The sequence below is a fragment of the Mus musculus genome, chromosome 6, assembly GCF_000001635.26.
Source record: "Mus musculus strain C57BL/6J chromosome 6, GRCm38.p6 C57BL/6J".
In the NCBI taxonomy this organism is placed as follows: Eukaryota; Metazoa; Chordata; class Mammalia; order Rodentia; family Muridae; genus Mus; species Mus musculus.
In genome coordinates, this window is record NC_000072.6 from 54,192,040 (window position 1) to 54,216,008 (window position 23,969).

The 23,969-nt window shown below is 44.4% G+C and overlaps 1 protein-coding gene across 1 annotated transcript in view; it reads left to right on the forward strand.

Annotated features, from left to right (window-relative positions):
• Chn2 (chimerin 2) overlaps positions 1-23,969 on the forward strand; it is a 261,881-nt gene that overhangs the window by 152,108 nt on the left and 85,804 nt on the right. The window contains exons 3-4 of the mRNA NM_001163640.1: positions 1,987-2,042; positions 23,623-23,654. Coding sequence (NP_001157112.1) covers positions 1,987-2,042; positions 23,623-23,654 — 88 coding nt within the window. The remainder of the gene's footprint in view (positions 1-1,986; positions 2,043-23,622; positions 23,655-23,969) is intronic.

The window sequence follows — 23,969 nt, forward strand, 5'->3', positions numbered from 1 at the left end:
AAAAGTATAGCAGATTCCAACACTGGCAGCGGTACCTAGTTTGCTCTATGCTGATGCTGTGGAGTCCATGCTTAATTGGGTAAGAAAGCAGCCATGATGAGCTGAAGGCGCCAGTTATAATTATAGATGAAGTCCCATAGTTCCCGTGTCCATATCCACACTGTGTGCCTCTTCCTTAAGATTCTTCTGCTTTATATTTTTGGACTGAGATTAAATCAGAAATGTGTACTTGTATTATTTTGTTTTCTTAAAATACCTTATAGAATGTAGATTTTACCTTTTTATAGACTTACTCTGCCTAAAATTCATTTTTCTTCTTCAATATTCTGCATATAGGACTAACTTGGTTTGTTTTCAGCATCCTTTGTCATGGCCTTGGAGGCTGAGGTATTGGCAGAGGGTAGCTGTTCCCTTGTAGAGGGCCATGTGAGGGTCAGCTTAGAGGTAGCTCCTTGCCTACACAGACAGGGAGCCCTGCATCGAATCCTGGCACCACAGAAAAGAAAGACAGAAAAAGCGGGAGTAAAGGAGGGAGAGAGGAATTCATATTAGTCTAGCAGAAGAAAAAAAAGTCCCTCATTTTCATCTGAAAAAAATCCTAGTTAATTGTCTGGTGAGCTGTGCCCTATGCATCACCTGCCTTGCGCATGCCTTCTGCATACTGTGAGCAGAATACCATGCACACCTAGGAAAGCAGCTTGAGAGGAAAGGGCTTCTTTGGCCTCCATGTCATGATTACAGTCTATTATGCAGGATCCTGGAGGCAGGAACTGAGGCAGAAGCCATGGAGGGGTGCTGCTTACTGGCTTGCTCTCCATGACTTGCTCAGTTTGTTTTCTTATGCTCTGCAGGACCAAGAGCCCAAGGGTGGCTCCAGCCACAGAGGACTTCCCTTATCACTCACTAATCAAGAAAATGGCCCCACAGACTTGTTTCTAAGCCAATCTTTTCTCAACTAAGGTTTCTCCTCCCAGATGACCCTGGTTTGTGTTGAATTGACAAAAACAAAAACTACAAAACAAAACAACAACAACAAAATCTATTCAGGACACAAGCCTGTCATTTAAATAGGCTCAGATAATTATTAAGATTTGAGAGCACCCAGACAAGAGAAAAAGAGAAACAGCAACAGATGGGACAATTAATCAGATGAATGAGAATCTGTGGTGAGAGGGACGCACGCACGCGCGCGCGCGCGTGTGTGTGTGTGTGTGTGTGTGTGTGTGTGTGTGTGTGAGAGAGAGAGAGAGAGAGAGAGACAGAGACAGAGACAGAGACAGAGAGAGACAGAGAAAGAGACAGACAGAGACACAGAGAGCGACAGAGAGACAAAGAGAGACACAGAGAAACAGAAAGAAGACAAAAAGAGAGACAGAGAGACAGACAAAAACAGACAGAAAGAAGACAGAGGGACAAAGATAGGGACACAGAGAGACAGGAAGAAGACACAGCAACAGAGAGACAGAGGCTTGCTATTTTCTTCACTCACAGAATAAAGTGGCAGTTTCTGATGCCTGCTCTTCCCTAGCTATGTCAGTAGCCATCAGCATTTGAATTGAGGGATCCTGTTATACCATCTTACACTCAGGTACTCACAAGCAGGAATTCATTTCCAAAATAATCAAAGCATTTTACCTGTATCTAGTCTCCCAAGAAAGCCATAGAATGAACATCGCCAGCAACAATTATGAAGCTAAATTGGCTTTATAAGAGAGGGAAAAAAAATCAATTTTGCTGGTTTGCATTCAGTGACTAATTTCCATATAAATGAGCTGACTTCTGACTTCACCCAGTCTGAAGACTGTGTCTGTGCTCTCTCTCTCTCTCTCTCTCTCTCTCTCTCTCTCTCTCTCTCTCTGTGTGTGTGTGTGTGTGTGTGTGTTTTAATCTGCGGTCCTGAGGCTGAACCTGGCTGAGAATATGTGAAGATGTGTTGCTTAGGCAGTGCCGTTTCCTAATTATAATCATCTTTTTTTCTTTTGGCAGTGTATCAGCTGCAGCAAGAGGCACCTCGTCCCAAGAGGATCATTTGTCCCCGGGAGGTCCGTACTCAGCTCTCTCCAGTACACCTTGTTAAGTGTGATGAATTGGCAGCTCAGTGGGCTGATGCTGGAGGGACTTCAGGTTTCCTGGGGGGCAATTTCTATTAACGTTTGGCACAGTGTCACCAAATTGAATATCTTCATAACTATATACTGAGACCACATGTTAGCTCAATACCTGGTTTTACAATCTGAGAATCAAATGTCTCACATTTTTAAACAAATGCAGAGACAAACAAAACTCTTTGTAAATGCCACAAAACAGGTGATAACCTTGTTTTGTGTCACCGTGGTTCCGACTGTTTTCAGGATTCTTTATTAGCATATGCTAATTGAATTCAATTATAGGTTTCACTGTGACACTTTATACATTTGTAATATATTCACTCCCATAACCCATCTTGCCTCCATCCCACTAATCTTCCTATTTGCAACTAGCCCCACTCCCATGTGTGGGTGTGTCCCAGGAAGTTTTATAAGGGTTGGCCATGGGAGATGGGCATCTTACAGAAAGCTACAACACACTATCAAACAAGATGGCTCTAGCTCTCCTAGCAACCATTAGCTACCCATGAATCCTCAGAGGTGGGTGGGGCCTCATGAGCACCTTCTCCCTCTGTGACAGAAGATTGACACGTCTGATCTCGTGTAGATCTTGAGGTCTTAGGCAGGCCATCAAAGATGCCAGGAGTCCTACTTTCTCATTGTTCCCACCCTCTCTTCAGCCAGCAATGTCACCTGAGCTTTGGAGGGACTTATAAGGGTATCTTATTTATGGCTTGCTGTTCAACCAATCACTTCTGTTTAGCAATCTGACCAATTAGGGGCCCTTGTTCTTAATGCTCCACCCCTATAAAAAAAAAAAAAAAAGCTTGTCTAGCCAAAGATGGCAGCAGCAGTAATCCTTGGGCATACATAGGTATTTAGGCAATTTGGTGGCCATGGCCCATTTAGCAAAGCAAAAGCTAGGCCTTCCTGCTAAGGCTTCTGCCCTCTCCATCTGTGACATCTGGCCAGGTATAAACTGTCATGCTTTGGCTCTTTTTTAACATGCTCAGTTATGAAATGTTTCCAGAAAACCCACAAAATTCCTGGGCATTTCCAGGATCCATAGTTAGCAAAGCATTGTAGTTTCATTATATTTCCTTGACATTTTAAAAAATAATAAAGCTGTATGTCCTGAGTAACTATGTTTTGACCCTGGAAATAGCATTCAAAATGTATTCCCTCATAAAAATCCCAGCACACTCACACAAGCTTCAGTTGCTCTCCCCTGACTCCTTAATGAGTCGGTTTGCTCATGACCTGGGGTACCAGCGAGCTTTGAAGAGCGAGATCAAAGTGCTGTTTCCTGTTATCATCCTGACCAGTTTGTAAATAGCCCACCTAAGACCCTCCAAACCAAAGGCCCAGGGGTCCGAGCTTCTTTTGGTATTTTTTGAATTAAGTACAGAGCAGTCTAAAGCTCTCTGTGGGCCCTGGCGAGGGGAGGGGCCTCCCATGCCAGCACTCACGAGACTCAGACTCGTCAGGAACGTCAGTGATTTGGGTGGTTTCGAACCTGTTTCAAAGACTGACATACGTGCATCCTCCTAACCACAGCTACCCTCACTCTCTCTCACACAGCTGCCTTCTCACTCGTTAGCCAGTTTCCATTTACAATTTTACTTCTGTGGAAAGGGACTAAAATTCATCCACCAGATAATCTTGATTCTAATAGACAGAGTAGACTTTCTCGTCTCAGGAATGTCACTAGAGAGGAGAAAAGATCTGATGATGAGAACAGCCCAAAGATGAGTTCTACTTTCCTTGGCAGTCTGATGGTCTCACCAGGTCCTCTCTGTGTCATCCTTTGGAGAGTTGGTAACACGTACACAAGAGAAAAGTCCATTTGCTTTAAGTGAAATAAGAATTATGAAATAGGCTACTGAAATTTGTCCACTGCTTCTTTGCATATAATGTTTCTTCAGCAAGGGTTTATATGTAGGGGTGTAGCCTTGAGATGAGAAGAAGAATGTAATTAGAACAGACTTGGTCAGTGGCTCAGTTGGTAGCGTCTGCTTTGTATGTGTGCAGACCTCAGAACACACCTAAAAGGAGCCAGGCGTGGAGACACATGCTTATGTTCCTGGCATTGGGGAGACAGAAATGGGCAAATCCCTGGTGCTTCCTAACCAGTCAGCCAACCTAGCCTACTCGGCAAGTTCCAGGCCATTGAGATACCCTGTCTCGGAAAAAAAGGGAGATGGATCTTAAATAACAGCACTGAAATTGCCCTCTGGACCATGTCTACATATGTGCACACATTGCATGTGCCCATATACAAAAACACACATCATGCATGTGCTCCTATACATGATCAAATCAAAAATAAAATTCTTAGTTGGAACACAACTAAGAATTTAAATATAAGTAAGAGCTGCCCTGGAGGTAATAACAGAAGCTCATTAGGAAAGATGAGCATCAGCATCATTGCTGGAAACCACTGGGGACCGTCAATGTCATTGTCGCTGTCAGCAGATGTGTATGGAGCACTTACAGTCCGGGTGTGTGAACTCTGGCGAAGAACTTGGCTATTGCCATTTTAAATCTCTTAATAAATGACAAAAATGATGAAATAAATATGAGTGAGAGCGAGCGAGTGAGCGAGAGAGAGAGAGAGAGAGAGAGAACATGAATGAATGTATCTCCTGACACCTGACAACCATGACAACTTTCCTTTAAGTAAAGGCAATAGGTAGATGCTCACATCACAGAAACTCTTCCTGGATTTCCAGTGATGCTCTTCAGACGTCCAGGGTATTGAGGACCTGCCATACAGTCCTCACTATCAGCTGCATCCAAGCGTACAGTACATGTATGCTTTTTAGTCCTTCCTGTGTTCACTCTATCTTGACTAATTTGGCACAAATAGATGATTTCTAGCTGGTGTTTGACCCACAGGAAGCTGGTCCTCAGAAGTTCCATATTCCATGTTAGCCATGAAGCCTAGTATAGAGTGAGTGTCCGTTAGCTCCAGTTCCTCAGCAGGCTGCCTGTGACCAACCAGAGGTAGGCATCAGATGATAAAGGGTCAAGTTTGCCGGGGAAAACAGGTGCAGTTCTTTTTGTTTTGTTTTTTTTTTTAATATTTATTTATTTTTGTGAGTACAATGTCACTGTCTTCAGACACACCAGAAGAAGGCATCATCAGATCTCATTACAGATGGTTGTGAGCCACCATGTGGTTGCTGGGAATTGAACTCAGGACCTCTGGAAGAGCAATCAGTGCTCTTAACCACTGAGCTATCTCTCCAGCCCACAGGTGCAGCTCTTAAAGGTAACAGTAGGCCCAGCTTTGGTTCACGTTGTTTTCCAGTGTTGTGATAACTGTGACTATTTCCTGTCCAGATTGCTGGGCCTCTCAGCACCTGGCCTCTTGGGAGTGGGGGGGCCACACTTCCTTTTAGATGCTTCCACTAAAGACATTGGTTAGTTAAACATCATTTTGCCGAGTGATGCACCTGTCTCCTTGGGGAAACATTCTCAACGAAGACAAAATTTCTTCTCAGTGGAGTGTATGGCCAGAGAGTGGGGCTCTTGTAACACATTTCTTAGTTCATGAGATTTTTTTTCGTTTGAACAATGAATATTGACTTCTGGTGCACATTTCTTTTTCTGATTCAACTCTATACACAGCTCTGCTCTCTCCTCCCCCTTCATCCTCAGTGCATCTCCTCCTAGCTCCTCTGCCCTGGTCCCTGCCTGGATGGCTCTACATCCTTATATTCTCTGTTCTCTCTGTAATTGCTTACCCCTTCTCAGACTATGCATCTCTCAAAATGGGAGCCTCAGGCTCCGTAGATCAACACCCACCCACATGAATCCAACATGAAGTCCAAAGTGACAGAAATAGGAGATCCTGTGACTCCAGGCTATGTCTCGGGTCAGCTTGGCTTGATAGCCAATGGCAAGCCACAGTACCACTTGCCTGATGAGTTTCACTGAACAGCTAGGTGAGAGGAGGTGCAGGCTGGCTCTACAGGCAAGATCTAGAGAGCTAGCCACTGCAGGAATGGGGGAGCTCAGCTGCAGTCATGTGGAGTTCTGACTTCATGCTCGCTCTGCCGATCTCTAGCCATCTGCCTTAGAGCCAGGCCCTCACTCAGTCTTCAGGAATGACAAAAGCCAAATCCAAGGATGAAGATGCACTTGGCAGGGTTGCTACAAATGGGACAAACATTGATGCCTGATGCATATGTAGCAGGTGCTCAGTTAATGTGCAAGAGCCGGTTCACCTATGGAGAGCAGGTTGAGAGACAGTCACTAGGAACAGTCAGGGTAATGACAGCAATCCCTGACTGGGCGAGAAAAGCGGCAGTGATAATGAACTGAGCAAGATGCCCAGGTCTGCAGTCAAACCACTGGGATGACAGAAAGCCATCCTGAGGATGAGAACCAGAAGGTACCAGCAGCTGAACAATGGTGCCGACTACGCCAGGAAGATTCAGCCATGGAAAGAATGCTCCGTAGCTTTCTCAAGATTCATCATTGTAAATTAATTCTTAGCGAGCCACCACAGCACCTGGGTTCTGCATGCATTTCCAGAACACTCCTTGCTACCAGATTCAAAACTTCTTCCAGAAAACAAAAGCCTCTCTTGCCCTTTCCACGAATTACCAATCTGTCACTTCTTAAGCATTCATTAATTACCAAATGTATGTTGGGGGAGTCTACCAGGAACTGTGCAGAAAATTTTCCCCAGAACCTGTCTCTTTAACCGAGACCTCTCCTCTGGGCTCTCAGCACCTCTACCCACCCGTCTGCTTGGCTTCTGCGAGTGGATGGCACCTAGGCTGGTGAAAGGCTCGCTCCCTTTCAGGTCTGCTTCATTCAGTGTGCATAGGTCTGAAAATCCTGGCTTGCCGCTCCCCACCCTCACGACGTTCTCTTCCATTCTTAGAAGTTGCCAACCTTACTTCCAGATAATTCTCCAACAGGTCCCACACCTTTGCCTGTCTGAGTTTCAGATCCAGTGTCACTGAGTCCCAGGCCCTCCCTGGACCCAATGTGCATAAGCACCACACCCCCAGCTGTCAGATAGTCCCTGTCCTGTCACCCTGTTTGTTCTGTCTCTAGTAAAGTCACCCCTTCTTGTCCACAAAGGATACATTTCCAGACATCTGGTAGATCCCCAAGAGAGTGATGCATGCTAACCCTGACATAGCCTACTTAGCTACAATAAGGTTTAGCATATAAGTTAGGTACAGTAAAAGAATAAAAACTCATAATAAAGAAGCAATTTTAAAACTATACTGGAATGTGTTATTTTAAACTTCTGAACTGTTTACTTCTGGAATTTAACATTTTCAGACCATGATTGACTGAAACTCATAGGGAAAAAGCACAGATAAGAGGGGATTGACCTGTTAAATACGTCTCCTAGTATGCTTCCCTAAATTATTAATTGTCACTTATGGGTCTTTCTCTAAAAGAATGGATACCCCAGAGACACCATCATTTAAGTTCCTCCCTGGCACTGAGTGCAGCCAAGCAACAGTGGGTAATCAGCAAACATGGAGCAGAGTCATGCAAGGAGGCCAGAGCTGGGTGGTGTGAGGAATTCAGAACTATCAGAGGCTTGCTAAGAACATACGGGGTTTACACAGTGCTGTTATCAGGGCAGTGAGTTGGACTTTTGGCAATTAAGATGCTTACTTAAACCCGACTGATAGTGTACCCTGGAATGGTCCAAGTTTCTTTTTAGCCTTTTTCAAAAGTCAAACATGTCAAGATTTTTTGCATGACTAATTTAAGTCAAATTCCACTAGCATCCCCTAAAGGACGGACCGTTTTTTGTGACGCAAATGACTCGCCTCCTTTGTCCACTTGGGGCTTCCTGGAGAATGGAGGATTACAAAAAGCAGTTCCAAAAGGGAAATAAAATGACAGGCTATCATTTCAAACCATTCTCCATTCTATACAGCTCCATTTCCTGCTCCCTCACCATATAACAATCTCTTTGGAAGACTGTTCTTTTAATGCAGAAATCAGTTGTAGAGCTGCCGCTCCCAGTGCTCAAGACCAGAGCCCGCCTTTGTTTTGATGTCAGAGGTGGGATGGGACAAGGACTTCTGCAGTTGTTGTCACACCCCACTGCCCTGTTTCACCAGCTAGGGAATCAGATGCTTTTTAAACATCACTTCACGTCCCTTCCCTCTTGGAGGCATTTCCTCCGGGTTCTGGTGTTTCTGAATAGCCTGTTTCATCATTTCTGCTTTTATTTGTAAAGCTGTCCTTTGAAGCCTACAGACACATTGTTCTTCATCAGGCATTTTAAGGTTTTAGCAGTTGCTCCTCAACTTCTCAGCCATGGGCTGTACGCCCTGATCTGGTCTCCAGCTTGCCTGGGACATGCACACAAGTCATCAGCATTGTCCACATCTTTCACCATGAACTCAATCCACTTAACATCACAGACTTCTGTAGCGCGAGGTGGCTTTCTGTCATCCCATCATTCTCCTGCTTTCTATATTAATCATTGGGAAAAGAAATGTTTTAAAACAAAGTGCCTTCTGGGAGGCTGCACCACTCTCCCGATGTACGATCCCCAGAGCTGGGACAGCTCGAACATCATGCGATTGATTCTACAAGCCAGGAACAAAAATCAATCTCGATGGTCTCTAATTGGCCTCATGTATAGTGATCAGAAGGCAATCGCTTCTCTGGCAGAAGCATTTCCATCCCTTTCATCCTGGGCTTTCTGCGCTGGTCTCTTTCTTCCCTCTTACTATTGACACAACCAAGAATAAAGGGCTTTTCCCATCACTTTTCTCCCCGCCTTTCATCTTATTCACCAGCACAGCCAGCCTTCTTTCTTCACATTATCTTCTCCTTACTTAGACTTACTCTGGTCTTAGACGGTCTTAGTATGGCGGAAGAATTGACGTGGGAGCTTTTCTTTACTTAAAGATAGGAATCGTAATACGTGTTCCCTTCCTTTCTTTCTTTCCTTTGCTTTTGTGACACTGTTCCTGCTAGAACTCACCGTGCAGCTGAGGATAACTTAAACATCCATTTGTTCTCCATCTTCCTCCTGAATTGTGGTATTACATACAGATGCCAACATGCTCAGTATGTGCATTGTTAGGCATCAAGCTGAGGGCTCCACACATCGTAGGCAGGGACTCAACTGACTGATCAGGCATGGGTAGACATACCTTTAAATCTTAGTACGTGCAGAGGAAGAGGCAGGCAGATCTCTGTGAGTTCTAGACCAGGGGGCTTCATACTAAGACCCTCCCTATCTCAGAGAGAGAGGATTTGAGGGGAGAGAGAGAGAGAGAGAGATCGAGGAGGAAGAGAGTAAAAGATACTTTGATCTCTCGGAATGCATATCTCTCCCCTCTAAACAAGCATTTACTATCTTTGGAATACTTTGAACTTCTCTAAGGTAATACAGACCCACAGATACATCTGGAGATACACAGTCATTCTGACGTGAACTCACAAAGGGTAGGCCTGAGTTCTGGAAACCCAACTGCTGTCTAGTCGTCTTGAAGCTCAGGGCCAAGGGACACAGGGGAGGAAGCAGGATGGTAGGGAGGCAGCAGAGAGCAGAACCGTGGTGCATGCACAGTTGGGTCGTGGTGAAAGTGGGCTGAGGAAAATGAAGGGTCATTCACAGGGCAATTGATAATAGGCCAAGTTTCTAGAAGATTCTTTAACATCACGTGTTTTTTAATGCCTAACTGGGATATGTATGTGTATTCCGCTATACACCATCACACTAGTGAGTGAATTTCACTATCCCAGAAAAAGAAAGAATAACTGACACCATGATATACCACCTCATGTGTTCTGCCATCCTTCCATAGCTGGAAACAATCCATTTGCACCCTCTGTCTAGGAGGCAAGGCAGGAGTGATACACTAAGATACCATGCAAAATCTCTGTTCTTTGGAAGCCAACTTTACGCTACTTCTATGGTTTGAATTCCTGGCCCCCAACTACATACAACACTGCTGAGAAGTGGGGCCTTTGAGCAGAAACTGAGTATGACCCGGCCTGGTGGATGGATTAATGCCTTTAGGGAGGTAGTAGGTTAGTTACCACATACGTGGATAAAATACGAAAACAGAAGTCACACTCCCAACACACACACAGGCACACAGACACATACACACACAGGCACACACACACATACACACACAGGCACACATATATACACACAGAGGCACACATACACAAGCACACATACACATACATACACAGGAACACATACACACACGCACACACACACACAGAGACAGAGACAGGACAGAGACAGAGACAGAGACAGAGACAGAGACAGGACAGCTTTTACTTTAGCCTGTGGTATTGGCTCGGAGATTGGAGAGGGCTCCTGGGAAGTGGCAGGAGCAGTGAGAACACAGAACTGCTGGGGTTTAAGGCCATGGTTTCAGATTCTTGCTCCCCTGGTTAAACTGTAACAGAGAAAGGATGCTGACTAAGGCAAATTGCACTTTGCCCCATGAGCCATGTCTCCTAGGGGAATGTGTCCTCGCTAACGAAATGTCTTTAATGCTTGAAAACCATTTTCAAATCCTGACTCCATTTTCCCTCAGAAAAATGTTGATGATGCTAATTTAGTCAGTCCCAACTTTAAGGTCACCTAAATTTGGTTTATGGTCATTCTTCTAGTGCCATGGAAAAGTACTTCCTGTGCCCTGAGCCTTGACCAAACAGCTTCCTGACCCTGCTTCCTGCAGGACTCCCATGGCAACAGACAACACAGGAAAGAGGTCAGACCACAGTCCCACCTAAACAGTCCACGTGCAGGACAGCGCTTCTAACACAGTGTCCCTCAAAGTGCAGTTCCAAGGCTGGGGAGGGCATCACCTGGGAACCCATCAGAAATGCACGTTGTCTGTCCCAGCCTGGACCTGCTGAATAAGAAGCTAAAGACAGAGGCCATTCCCTTGCCTCAAGTGTGAGGACCAGTGCTCTCAGGACTGTTCTTGCTTTGTTCGCTTTCTATTGTGCCTGTTCCCTATGTTCTAAGGACACAGGATTCTGGGCCACTTTGCCTCCTGACACTGATGGGCCTTCTCTGTGCTGTGTTCCTCATGGCTTTGTAAGTAGATATCCAAGCATCCTACGGCACTCTCTGTCTCCTCTGTGTCCTGCCTCCTAGGTGTTATTTCCATCCTTTAAAAGTATCTTGCTTTTCTTCTTTGCTAGGTTCTTTCCCATACTCTCTCATGTGACAGAGATCAAGTAGGAATCCTTGTGCAGATATGGTCTGTGGATGGTGCCTGACTCAGCCCAGTCTCCTGTCTCCACCTGTTCTGGCATTACACTCGCTGAGGCTATTTTGTATTACAAGTTAACAGAATTACTTGAGTTCATGGCTAGTGATTCATACTCGTATTTATTCATATTTCAAGTATCCTGTTATGAGCCTCACCCTTTATGGGATAGTTCACATATTTTCTTTATCAGTGACTGTACATGAGACATCCTTGCTAGATTTCTTTCTGCTTTGAGAAAACCTCTGCCTTAATAACAATAATAACCTCACTGTGACTGTGCCAGGAATACTGTAGCTAACATTTTCACCCCCAAGATCTGAGCTCCTCCACTTAGTGCTTGATGATCACCTCCTAGTCTGGGATTTACAGGACTGTTTGGCTAATAAAAGCCACTCTATAACTCATGCTCCCAGATCTGTGTGTACCCTCACCTTGGTTCCTGCTTTTCTGCTGTCTCCAGGATGATGTTGACTGAGCCATTTGGTAAGCAGTAATCTCTGGCTGTCATCACAGCCTTGCTTGTCATCAGCTCTAAATACACTGTATCTCCAGGTCTTCTTGTTGGAGAGAACAGCAAGTTTCACTTTAGTGATGGTATCTCTTCCTTCCTTCTTATTCACATGACCACTGTCATCTCCCTATCTCCTGTGGAAGGAAATTAAATAACCTAGGAAAAGCCTGACAAAGGCATATTGGTTTGCATCCAGCACCTTGTGTCCTGTTAGGTAATTACACATCGATTGTGTGATGGATTGTTCCAGTGTCTCCCTGGCTATTTCTACCAAGTATTTAACCACACTCTCTGAATATCCGTTTGCTCAGTGGTGGCCCTCGAGGTTCCGTGGCTTCTCACGAGCAGGCTGAATGCCATATCTCCAGTACTTCCCTGTCTACGGATACATGCAAGACTCCTTTGTGATTCTGTCATCTCTGTTGCTTTCATATATAATCCAGCCACTTTCTGACTTAGTTAATAGAGCTTTAGGTTGACTCAGCATGTCCTGCTTGAAAATTAAAGCCAGCTTCCACTCAATTCAGCAAATGGAGATGCCTGCACGCAAATAGAACTTGGCTGGCCTGGAGAGATGGCTCAGTGGTTTAAGAGCACTGACTGTTCTTCCAGAAGTCCTGAGTCAATTCCCAGCAACTACATGGTGGCTCACAACCATCTGTAGTGGGGTCTGGTGCCCTCTTCTGGTGTGTCTGAAGAGTGCGATGGTCATGTACTCATATGTATAGCATAAATAAATTAATTAAAAACAAAAACAAAAAACTTGTCCCACCACGAGATAAAAAGTCTTGGGAAGGATGGAAGGTTTTATGTCTTGTGCTCAGTGTAAGATGTTTGTTAATGAGACCCCCACCTTTGTTATCCTAACTGAGGGATTTGCATAGAATAACCCACTGAATGGTTTTGTAATACGTTTCATTGGAATATAGAAATTGTCATTCATTTCTGAGTGAACTGAATCCTTGAGACAGAGACCATATAGTTCTCAAAGCCCAAACTCTGTCCAGTCCAACCCTTTCAGGAGAGCTTTGCTGGCCAGTAATTGTACACCAACAATAACTTTGAAGCATGCTGATATATGTCAAGTGGTTAGATTAGAGGCAGGCCTGGCAGTCGCACATGGAAAGTACTGCCATGCATTCTTGCCCTCTCCCAGACACTGTGAAGGTAGAAGGGAACTGGGGCCTGGAGCTGAGGAAGGAAGCCACTCCCAGCTATTGAAGGAATAGCCAGCCCTTCATGTGTAGCACATGCTCATTGGCAAGAAAGGCCAAGACAGCAGCAAGAGGCAGGCACTCAGTTATCTTCTCCCTCACCTGTAGATGGCAGCCTGTTCGTAGAAGTAAGTGACCAGTGTTGCTAGGGGTGACTGGAAGGCTGGGTGGAGTTGCCATTTGTAACAACACTTCCTGGGCATGGAAACTATACTGGTTTTAATTTCAGGAAGAAAGCGGGTGTCACCTTCTACCAAAAGTCTAATAGCCGTTGAAGCTGACTAACGGTTTGCATTTAAATGTTTGGAAAGAGGCGCGCTAAGCCTTCTGCTTTGAAAAACATAGTTTTAAAAGTTGGATTGGCAGGTGATAAAGGATGAACAAACCGATACGCTGTCAAATGCTATGGAAAGTCAGTGGGGTGTGAGCATGCCTGCTGTGGATACCTTCCAGCCTTTCACGTATTCAACCAGATCTGTGGAGATTTCCACACAAAAGCATCAAGAAAGCCAAGATTATCTGTGCAAGCAGAGGCAGCTGAGAAGCACAGCTGTTCCCTGGGGTACTGGGCCCTGACAGGCAGGAGACAGGCTCCGTGTCTGGTGGTAGTGGAAACCCATAGGCCATGCTCAGGGGTAGGAACTGTGCAGTACAGAATGACCAGAAGGACGAGCATCCATCAAGAGCTCTCACTATCTTCTTTATTACCCTGATGTGGAGTTCTTGGGGGAGTGTCTACTGTGGAAGCAGAGTATTGGGCACTTTTTAAAAATAACACACAAGCTTCTAGATTTTATAGAAATCATTGATATAGAGAAAGGAGAGTTAGACCTGGAGTCAGGGCTGGGCTTCATTCTTAGCTCTACTGAGCTGTGAGAGCCAACTGGTAACCACTTTGAGCTGCAGCTTCCTGCACTATAGGAAGGATGCAAAGGCATACAGCCCCCTAGTCTGGTGGAAGGACATATGTAAAAGCACACTGCAGGCATGAAGAAGTCCGGGACCATGGGGGGGGGAGGGAGGGAGGGAGGGAGGGAGGGAGGGAGGGAGGGAGGGAGGGAGGGAAGGAGGGAGGGAGAGACAGAGACAGAGACAGAGACAGAAACAAACACAGAAAGGGACAGATAGAGACAGAGAAAGAGAGAGCTGTTTTTTTTTTTTAAATATAAATCACAAATGTGTATATAGAACATAATAGGAACACAGTGAGTTTATCCTCAGAATTAAAATGTCACTGGGTAGGGGTTGCAGGGGCTTCTCTAAATCTTCACAATAGACCGTGCAAAAGAAATTAACACCAGACAGATCTTTCATTTCAACCGCTTGCTAAGCTCCTCGTCCTTTCTCTTTCATGGATTAAGCTTTGAAGGAAGGAATTCACTAAGAGAAGAGAGGACTTAAGCAAGTATGTTTGCTGACTTGCCCCCTAAGTGCCCCACCCCAGAGTTAGCAGCACAATTGTCTTCCCTTTGATTCGATTCTATTGGGCAGCTCAAGCTCCTTGGGCTTAGGAGAAATATGGAGAATTTAAAGACAGTCAGAGGGGATGAGGCAGATGAGCTAAGGGCTGGAGGTTAAGAGAGCAAGGCTTCTTTAGTTTGAGGAAGAACACGCAATCAAGGGGCCGAGACTGCTTTTAATAATCAATCCGTGTTCTCCAGAGAGGAGTCAGAGTTCTTGATTGCACTGAAGACCAATCGAGCAAAACAGCAAATTTGAGGGGAAAAGAAAAAAGAAAAAAAAAGATTTAAGGTTAGATTATAAGATAAAGTTTCCATCTGTGAGTAAATCCTGGACTTTGATTTCCCTTTACAAGGCTTTTGTTTTGTTTTTGTTTTAAATATGTCACCTGGTTGTAAGAAATATTAGAAGGAGGGAAATGCATGCAGGGTAATTTCATTTAAAACACATACACACAGACACACACACAGAGATAGACACACACACACACACACACACACACACACAGTGTATTTTGTATTTTTAAGTAAGCTTATAAAATAATGTTTTCCTGTGACTTTCCAGACATCCTTAGTGTTATTTATCTTTCCTTACCTCGAACCCTGTGCTCCCCCCTCCCCCACCACAGTACCTGCTATCCCACCCCCTAGAGCTCCTCCCAACAACCCTACCCCACCCCCTGCACCAGGATCTGCTCGTACTATTTGGCTTCAAAAATTATTCCAGGTTAGATATAAGAATCTAAAGATTAAGAGCTAGGAGCCACAGATGAGAAAGAACAAGGCTTTTGTCTCTGTGGATGGAGGTTGCCCCATTCAGTACAGTGTTTGCAAGGTAGGGGAGGACCTTAGTAGAGAGATTCGAGAAGATCCCACTAAGTTGTGTGAGTTCTCCCTTCCTGAAGCAATGAGGACACTGAGAAGGGTTTGGAGCATTCAGCAATGTGATGAAGCCTGTTTTATCTATTCAGTATAAAACAGGTCTGGGAATGAGGAAAGCTCAGACAGGATCAGTAGGAATACCATTTTGGTGGACCTGGAGACTAGATTCATGATGGTGGACATAAGGAGAAAGGGACACCAGCAACAGCCACTAAGAGAAACGTTTCATGATGGTGGACATAAGGAGAAAGGGACACCAGCAACAGCCACTAAGAGAAACGTTTCACCGGAGGGGAGAGGGTGCACTTGTCAATGACATTGCCCAGGACCTTTGGGTAAAGTCATCAGCAGAGATGCTGAGACACCAGGTATGGCGAGCAGATTTTCTTTCTTTTTTTCATTAATTCATTAAGTTATTTATTTATTCGCTTTATATCCTGGTTAGAGCTCCCCCCTCAAGTTCTACCCTATCAAGTCTTTCCTCCCATCACCTCCTCCCATTCTCCTCAGATGTCCTGTCCTAGGACATCAGTTCACGGGAAGTCTAAGCATATCCTCTCCCACTGAGTCCAGATCAGACAGTGCAGCTAGGGGACGGGGATCCAATGGCAGGCAACACAGTCAGAAACAACCTCCACTTCAGTTGTTATGGGACCCACATGAAGACCAAGCTGTACATCTGCTACAAATGTGTAGGAGGTCTAGGTCCAAATCCTGCATGCGCTAAAGAGTGCATAAAGAAAATGTGGTACATCTATACAATGGAATACTACTCAGCTACTAAACACAAAGATATGGAATTTGCAAGCAAATGGATGGAACTAGAAAATATCCTGTGTGAGGTAACCCAGACCCAGAGAGACACATAGTGTATGTACTCACTTATAAGTGGATATTAGCCATGACGTACACGATAACCGTGCTACAATCCACAGATCCATAGAAACTAAGTAACCAGGAGGGTCTGGGGAAGCTTGAATCTCATTCAGAAGGGAAAATAAAGTACACATCAAAGGTGGATGAAGAGAGGGAACTGGGCAGGAGAGGAAGTGAGGAGAAGAATGGGAACGGGGATCAGGTGTGGGGAGTTGGGGGCTCAGGAGAGTCCTGGGAACAGAAATCATTTTGGGAGGAGGCATCTCTGGGACTAGCTAACCATCAACACATCCACAAAAACCTTTGACCCAAAGTTTGTCCTGTGAGCAGACTTTCTATACCATCCACTCTAACAAGGTGCTAGAATGGATAGGGTTTGAGATTTTTAATGATGTGCCAGTCAATCCGGTGATTCCAGCAGAACCAATGTTTTCCATGGCTGCATTTTCTTCTGTTCTCTGGAAATTCCCCTTCCTCCCCACATAGATTATCAGCATCCACCAGGTCCTGGTCTGTGTGTTGACCTCATGCTTTTTCATGGCCTTCAGGGACTATAGCCTTACAAGCCTTCCCCTGCTCAGTGCAGTGGGCATGGTAGCCTCTGCGGGCTGCTTGTTGGCAAATGAAGGCATCTGCACAGGAGGTGTCCGTGCAGTTTGTCTCCTCTGCTTCCTCTGGCCCCGCCCATAGGGATGCTCTGCGTCAGGGTCCACTCTGCGTCAGGGTCGGTAGGCCTAAAGAAATGGTCAGAATCAGAAGCAGGGGCCCAGCATGCAAGGGAGGCTCCAGTGCGTGTGCATGTCAGAGCGTGACTGCTCTTCTGTTGCTTTTCAGATGTGCACATAAGAAATCTGGGCATCACATATTCCTCCCATGATGATGCGTGTTCTATGGCTGCTTATCTAAAGAGTTCTAGGAATATTGAGATCCATCCCAGACAAATATTTAAACAATGCTTCAGGCTCTTATCCCAGGATGTCTTCTGTGCTTGGGCACTAACTGCTAGGGGCGATGACAGCACACCATCTAGGGCAAAATTGCAAAGGAGTCAGTCCCACAACCGCTGGGAACTCCTGCAGTGGCTCACATGCACACATAGTGTGTCTAACCATAGTGTGTCTAATCCACACCCCAACTACTGAAAATTTTCATGTAGTGTTTTGCTCATTTTGCTCTTATATTTGACAGCATTTATATTTCTTCCAATCAGGGGGTAGGTCCTCTTATTAACATTTTAGTCTGATCTAGCTCATGTTCCCCTATGCTACTTTGATCTGTTGTCAGCATTTCATAAATTTTGTCTTATTCTTAAACATACTTTTAGACCAGTATTATAAAATAATAAATATTTCCTGTTTCCTTCCTTTAATTCTATTCTATGATAAGCATTCAAAGTATTTGTTGTTTATTTGAATTTTGGTTTATCAGTAATTTCTTGAAAATAGTCAAAAGTGTAAAGTTCTTTGATTCTCAAATAGGCCTTTTCACTACTGGCCTCTCAGATGTGACAGGTTGCGGCCTGTTCAGCAACATTCCTGACTACAGACCCGAAGCCGTTGCCCACCCGCACCCACAGGGTCAGAATAGCCAACACCTTTGTACCTTTGCTGAGTAAGCCTGAGGATTCATGGGGTGGAAAGGGTCGTCTCTTCACAGCTGGGAACTGCTAGTCTAGGAAAAAGTCTTTTGTTTTTTATATAACTAACTTTTAAGTCAAATCCCGAGGACAATCTAAGAAGAGGCATTAAGGGCAGAAAGCAAGCCAAAACAATGGAGCTGCTTTGGCACATCTGTGCATCTGCTCATGGCAGGGTGTTTTCACGACGTCCTTACCCTGCCCTACTGTGTGCTCACAGAGCAAGGAAGGCCATAGCAAGTCTTGGATAGATTTTTTCCCCTTTTATAAGATCTCTTTTTATTTCACGTGTGTATGTGCACTGCATATGTGTAGTGCCCCTGGAGGCCAGAGGGGGCGTCAGATCCCCTAGAACAAGAGCTGTAATCCACAGGGTGTGCATGTGTGTGTGTGTGGGGGGGGGGGTGCGAAACAAGCCCAGGTCCTCTGCAAGAACAACAAATGCCCTTAGCCACTGTGCCGTTACTTGAGCCTGCGGACAGTGCATTGTAACACATTCTGATCAAGAAAGGAGCAGGGTCATCTCTGGGAGCTCACTCACGGGTTCAGAAAAGCTTAAAGTTATGCCCTGGGGAAAAGAGGGCTTTGGGTTCTAGAAAGACATGGGGGCTTTGGATGCGTTCCGTTTTCCCTCTATACCGTACACTTTGAATTATAAGAATGAATATTCCTGGGCTTTTATTTGATTTCCTTTTCAGCAGAGATCTTTAGTTTCTAATTAGAAAGGAATTAACCATCCTTAATTTTTGTGGGTGAAATCACTCCAGTCTGACCAGTCCAAATCTCCCATCAAAGGCCTTTCCTCCCACATTTGATCTGTATCTCAGAGAACTCGGCAGTCTGGTTGCCTCCCGCAAAAGGCTCCTAAATTAGTTTTTTTTTTTTTTCAAATTATTTCTGTTAAGCATAAACTTAACATATAGCAGCTGCCGAGGGATTATACAAGCTTTGTTTTTTCCCAATAATTGGAAACCTTGTTTACAGAAGACTCAGTGATGTTCTTTAAATGTCTTTGTATTGACTATAAAAGAATGTGTGTTTATCTAAGCAGCGATAATCTGACTATAAAGAAACTCATTTAAGGATTATACCTCCTGTCTCTCACAGTGCAGCTGTCACCAGAATGTTCTCCCAGGCTTTACAAACTGCTCAAAAGTCTTCCTTAAAATTAGCAGACTAAACCTGGTAGTTTGGGAAGAAATTTAATTCTAAATCACAAGAAAAGAATTCGAGACTCAGACTATCAGGGCAGTGGGGCAAGTTTATCGACTGGCTAACTCTCTGATTGAATTCAAGTCACTGGGAAGAGGTTTTAAGGTGTTCATTGACATCAAAGAGAAACCCGAAGGCCTCCAGATAAGCAAGTTAGCTAATGTGAAGAATGTTGAGGGTCAACCAAAGCCTTAAGGTTGTTCAGTCTTTACTGGAACAGCAGAGAAGCCCTGGGGCCAAGGGTGACACGCCCAGTGCCCAGTGTGGTACTCACCCTAAGTCTTGCTTACCCTCCTTGTGTTATAGAGGTCTTAATGAGATAATGCACACAGAACATAGCATGCATCGTAGCACTTAGTAATGGAAGACCAGGACTGGACTGTTCCAAGTCTCACAGTTCTTATAGGCCGTGCCTCATCTGATCTCTGAAGCTCTCCTATTAAAATAGCATGCTTGAAAGCACCCATATTATTAAAGATTGAAGAAAATGATAAGCAAAGAAGTTTAATACCCTCCCTAGAGTCCTGCAGGAGCTGGGTTCTCAATGAGGAAAGGCCTACATCCAAACTACACTCTTTCTGCACACTCCTGCTGAGCATAGAGCTCTTTGGCTCTCCGAGCACTGACTGTCTGCCACAGGGGCTTGCTAGCCATTTAGCCATCATCTTTCCTCAGCTGACCACCTACTGTGTTAAGCACTCAGATGTCTGGTACCTTCCAAGATGCTAAGACTTTTGTGACTCCACTTTGAGGTACAGAGTCATGCTCCATGGTGAGGGCAAGGCTCTGGTCCTGACGACCTGGTGACATCCTTTTCTGGGATACTTTGAGTATGTGTGTGTGTGTGGGGGGGGGTGCTAGCCGGAAGGAGGCCTCCTTCACAGCTCAGTGTTGCCCTGATTGCCTGACTTTAAGCATAGAGCACAGTCCCCTTCCCTCCCCCTGAGGAATTGTGGTTGGTGTTTGGTAAGCTCGGGCACACCCGAGGCCACCGCCAAGTCTGTTCCAGTTAGTGGGTAACATTCATCTTTCCCAAGAGTATTCCATTGCTTATTTTTATTATGGTTCGTGCCCAGTGGGGAAGGGTAATGACATCCCCAGTCTGTTTCGCTGCATAGAGGCATACAAATACATTACTCTCTTGGGTGCTAAACAATTAGAAAATTAATCCTACAATGTTTGGCATTATACAGAGTTTCTTGTTACAGTGTTCAGTGGTCATCTAGGAGGATTTTAGCAACATTTGGAAATTTGATCTTTTAGGACGCTTCAGCAATAAATCCATCCTTTTTTTGCCATGTGAATGGAGTAGGCTCTCCCTACCTAACTCCTTCTGTAGGGTTGTATGAGACACAGATGCGTGGTGCCTCAACCCTGGGCCAGACGTGGAGAGGTTCTGAGAATGAGAAAGGGAAAATGTGACTGCTAGGGGGAGGATTCCCTCTCAACAAGAAAACAAAAGAAAAGAAAACCCTCCCGATTCGGTGAGAGTCTCACTCTCAAAGGATAAGACAGAGAATGATAGAGGAGGACACCCAGTGTCCTCCCCTCACCCTGGCCTCTATGTGCACCCATGCACATGTACATGTGACATGCATATGTATTATAAGGATGGATACATACATACATACATACACACACATTCACATACATACACATACATACATGTACACACATACATACACACATACATATGCATACACATACACACACATACATATACACACAGAGACGTACAGAGAGAGAGAGACTGAATCTCATGGGTAGTGGAGCTGTGTCTGGGGAGAAAGCGTATTGGGTTCTACTAGTCCACAGAGTAGAAGTCAGAGGCATCCCAGGACTGGACCCTATCCCTCTGAGCCTTGATATGAAGCTGATGATGTTTTGTCTACATCCAAGGATCTAGTCTCATCCAGCCTGAAGAAAAATTGAGGCTCCGTGGCTTTCCCAGAGTCCTATAACTAAGAACTAAGTGCTAGGATTGGTTAAGGCTTGCTACAAGGTAGGTTCTGGCTTCTGCCAACAAAAAAATTTAGGGAAAAAAAAAAAGATGGCTTTTAACCCTTTAATCCCAGCCATTTTCTCGCTTTATCATGAACAATTACAAATACATACTTTATAAGAGCTACAGAGAGGATAAAGGAAAAACCTTGGATCTGGTTGTGATCAGAACAGCTCTATTCAGTGAGAGCTCAGTCCTGAGACCCAGTCCACCCTCGCCTTCCTCTCTCTTGCATCCATCTCCACCCTCGCCTTCCTCTCTTGCATCCATCTCCACCCTCGCCTTCCTCTCTCTTGCATCCATCTCCTCCCTTGCCTTCCTCTCTCTTGCACCCATCTCCACCCTCGCCTTCCTCTCTCTTGCATCCATCTCCACCCTCGCCTTCCTCTCTCTTGCATCCATCTCCACCCTTGCCTTCCCTCCAAACATAAGGAGTTTGTCCCTCACTTGGATTGAAGTCTCCTCTAGGCAAGATCTTATTAGGGAGACTTTACAACACTGTATTGATTTCACTACTTGGGGGTCTACATTAGATTTCTCCTTGCGTTCCCCATATGTTGTGAGCACAGAAACCCAGGATCTCTTTGTAACTGTGCCCTGTCTGTATTTTCTTGGCTATCTCTGTGTGAGCAATGACAGGGCCAAGCACAGAGCCCTGAACCGAATACATGCAATGCGTACTTTCATAAGTGATGAGCGAACCAACAGCAATTGTTGTGTTATTACGAATCAATTAAACTTCATAGTTGTTCACCTCTTACCTACATTCCAGGAGTCAGCTCTACCTACCATGCTGTCTGCAGGAGGAGATTGGTTAGTTGCCCCTCCCCCTGTGGGAGAAAGGAGAGTAGGGGAATGGAACGGGCAAAAAGCTACACTCAGATTTCGCACCTTGTGTTATAGATTAGCCAACAAGATAGGAGTGAAAACGTTTCCCTTCTAAAGAATGAACCACTTCTAATTTGGGACTGAGTGGAAAGATATTTTGCCACTGTGCATTGCTTTCGTAGATCTCTCAGCTTTTCTAAATCTAACTTCTCTGTGGCACACGGATGTGGCAATTGAATATCAGGAGTATCCCATAAATAACAACTTCAAAAGCCAATAGAGTGCTATCTGTGACAATTTTCAGTTCACAATTACAAAGTTACTGTTGTGTAAAGAAAGTGACAATAGAATGTAGCATTAATAGAAAAGACACTTGCTAAGAAGGCGCCTCTTCACACACTGAGTGTTAGTTAATTATATTACTTAAATATATATTTTCACAAAAATATGGAGTAAGCTTCACACCTCCAAGATCAAAAGTTATGAGCAGCCTTTGATTGAGCATGTTTCAGATATAAAATGCAGTCAAGTGAACACGTATAAGTGTCCAGAATCAATTAAATTCCATAGTTGTTAACCTCTTACCTACCTACATTCCAGGACTCCGGAGTCAGCTTCACCTACCATGCTGATCTCATTATTTGAGTGTGAGATAGATTTGTCCTAGCTAGATTGAGAAGTGGTCTTCAGAACCCTGGGTCTCCTTTCTGAGCTTTTCTCGGGGTCTGTAATATCCTATGGCCTATCTATCCTTTGAGATATAGGGGAGATGGCAGTACACCAGGAACCAGCCTGGTGTCTGGAAATCCAACCACTATGCCTATCTGTGAGCCTTATTGGGAAAACAGTCTATTTGGCTGGAGACAGAACTGACTATGGCCAAAACATCTGCCAGGCTCATATCCTACACCAGGAAGAGATACAAATTTGTTTCCAAATGTGCAACTATCAGTAAGACTTCTAACTTACCTGGCTCGGCTGTATTTGGACTGTCCCAAGAATTAAAGCAGAACTGACAACCAGATGTGGAAAATCTATGCTCATATCTTATCAGGCCAATACTGTGAACACCAGAGAACAAAATTCTTCTGTGATAGGTGACACGTATGATCTGATCTGATGTAGTCATCTCAGTCTTGCTTGCTGTGTCCTGGGCCTCAGAGTCCCACCACTGGGTGTTAAAAAATAAAGGTGAATGCTGAAATTTAATCCAGGTGCAAACCCTTGTTTATTTATAACTGCAAAACAAAATAATTAAGTGAAGATTGAAATAAATGCTTGTTTTTTTTTATTCATGCTAGAAGTAGCTGCCTTGTCTTTTAGAATGGAGTTAAAGTGTTCTTATAAATGCCTCACTGTTAAAATAAGCAACACATTGTTTCCTTTGGGGGAAAAATGTTATTTATCTTTTGAAAAATTCTTTATTAAGTTGATTTGGTTTAGATGGAAAATGAGCCTAATGGATATAGAAATATAATGATCCTGGATCGTTTCTATTCATTAGGATGTGTTGATTAATTCCAAAGCTTCATGGATCTCTGATTTGGTGAATGAATCTATAGTAAAATTACAACCAGGACACTAGCTATTTATCTGAGTCACATTTTTATCTAGCTAATTTGAATTCAAATGCATTATTAACATTTTTCTTCTTTTTTTAATATAGGTGGAAAACAGACCAAAATATTATGGAAGAGAGTATGTATTATACTATTCTTTGTTTTAACAATTTAATAAGTAGCCGCTTCATATGTCATTCAAATTTAACTACTAACTGTTCCCTAACATCGTTTTCATCACACGCCTATTGTGCAAGAGTTTATTTAGTAAGGAGAATAGACGCAATCAGACACTTGTGTACTGAGTTTTCCTTCCCACGCTCAGGTACCTGGTTCCCACTAAGGTCGGCAGCGGGAGACTTGTGTGTAGCAATTCTCTCCTCAGAGCCAGCCTCCGGGTGCCTGGCCAGTGTCTGAAAGGAAGGCTTTCACCAGCTCTCCACCAGCATTCCAC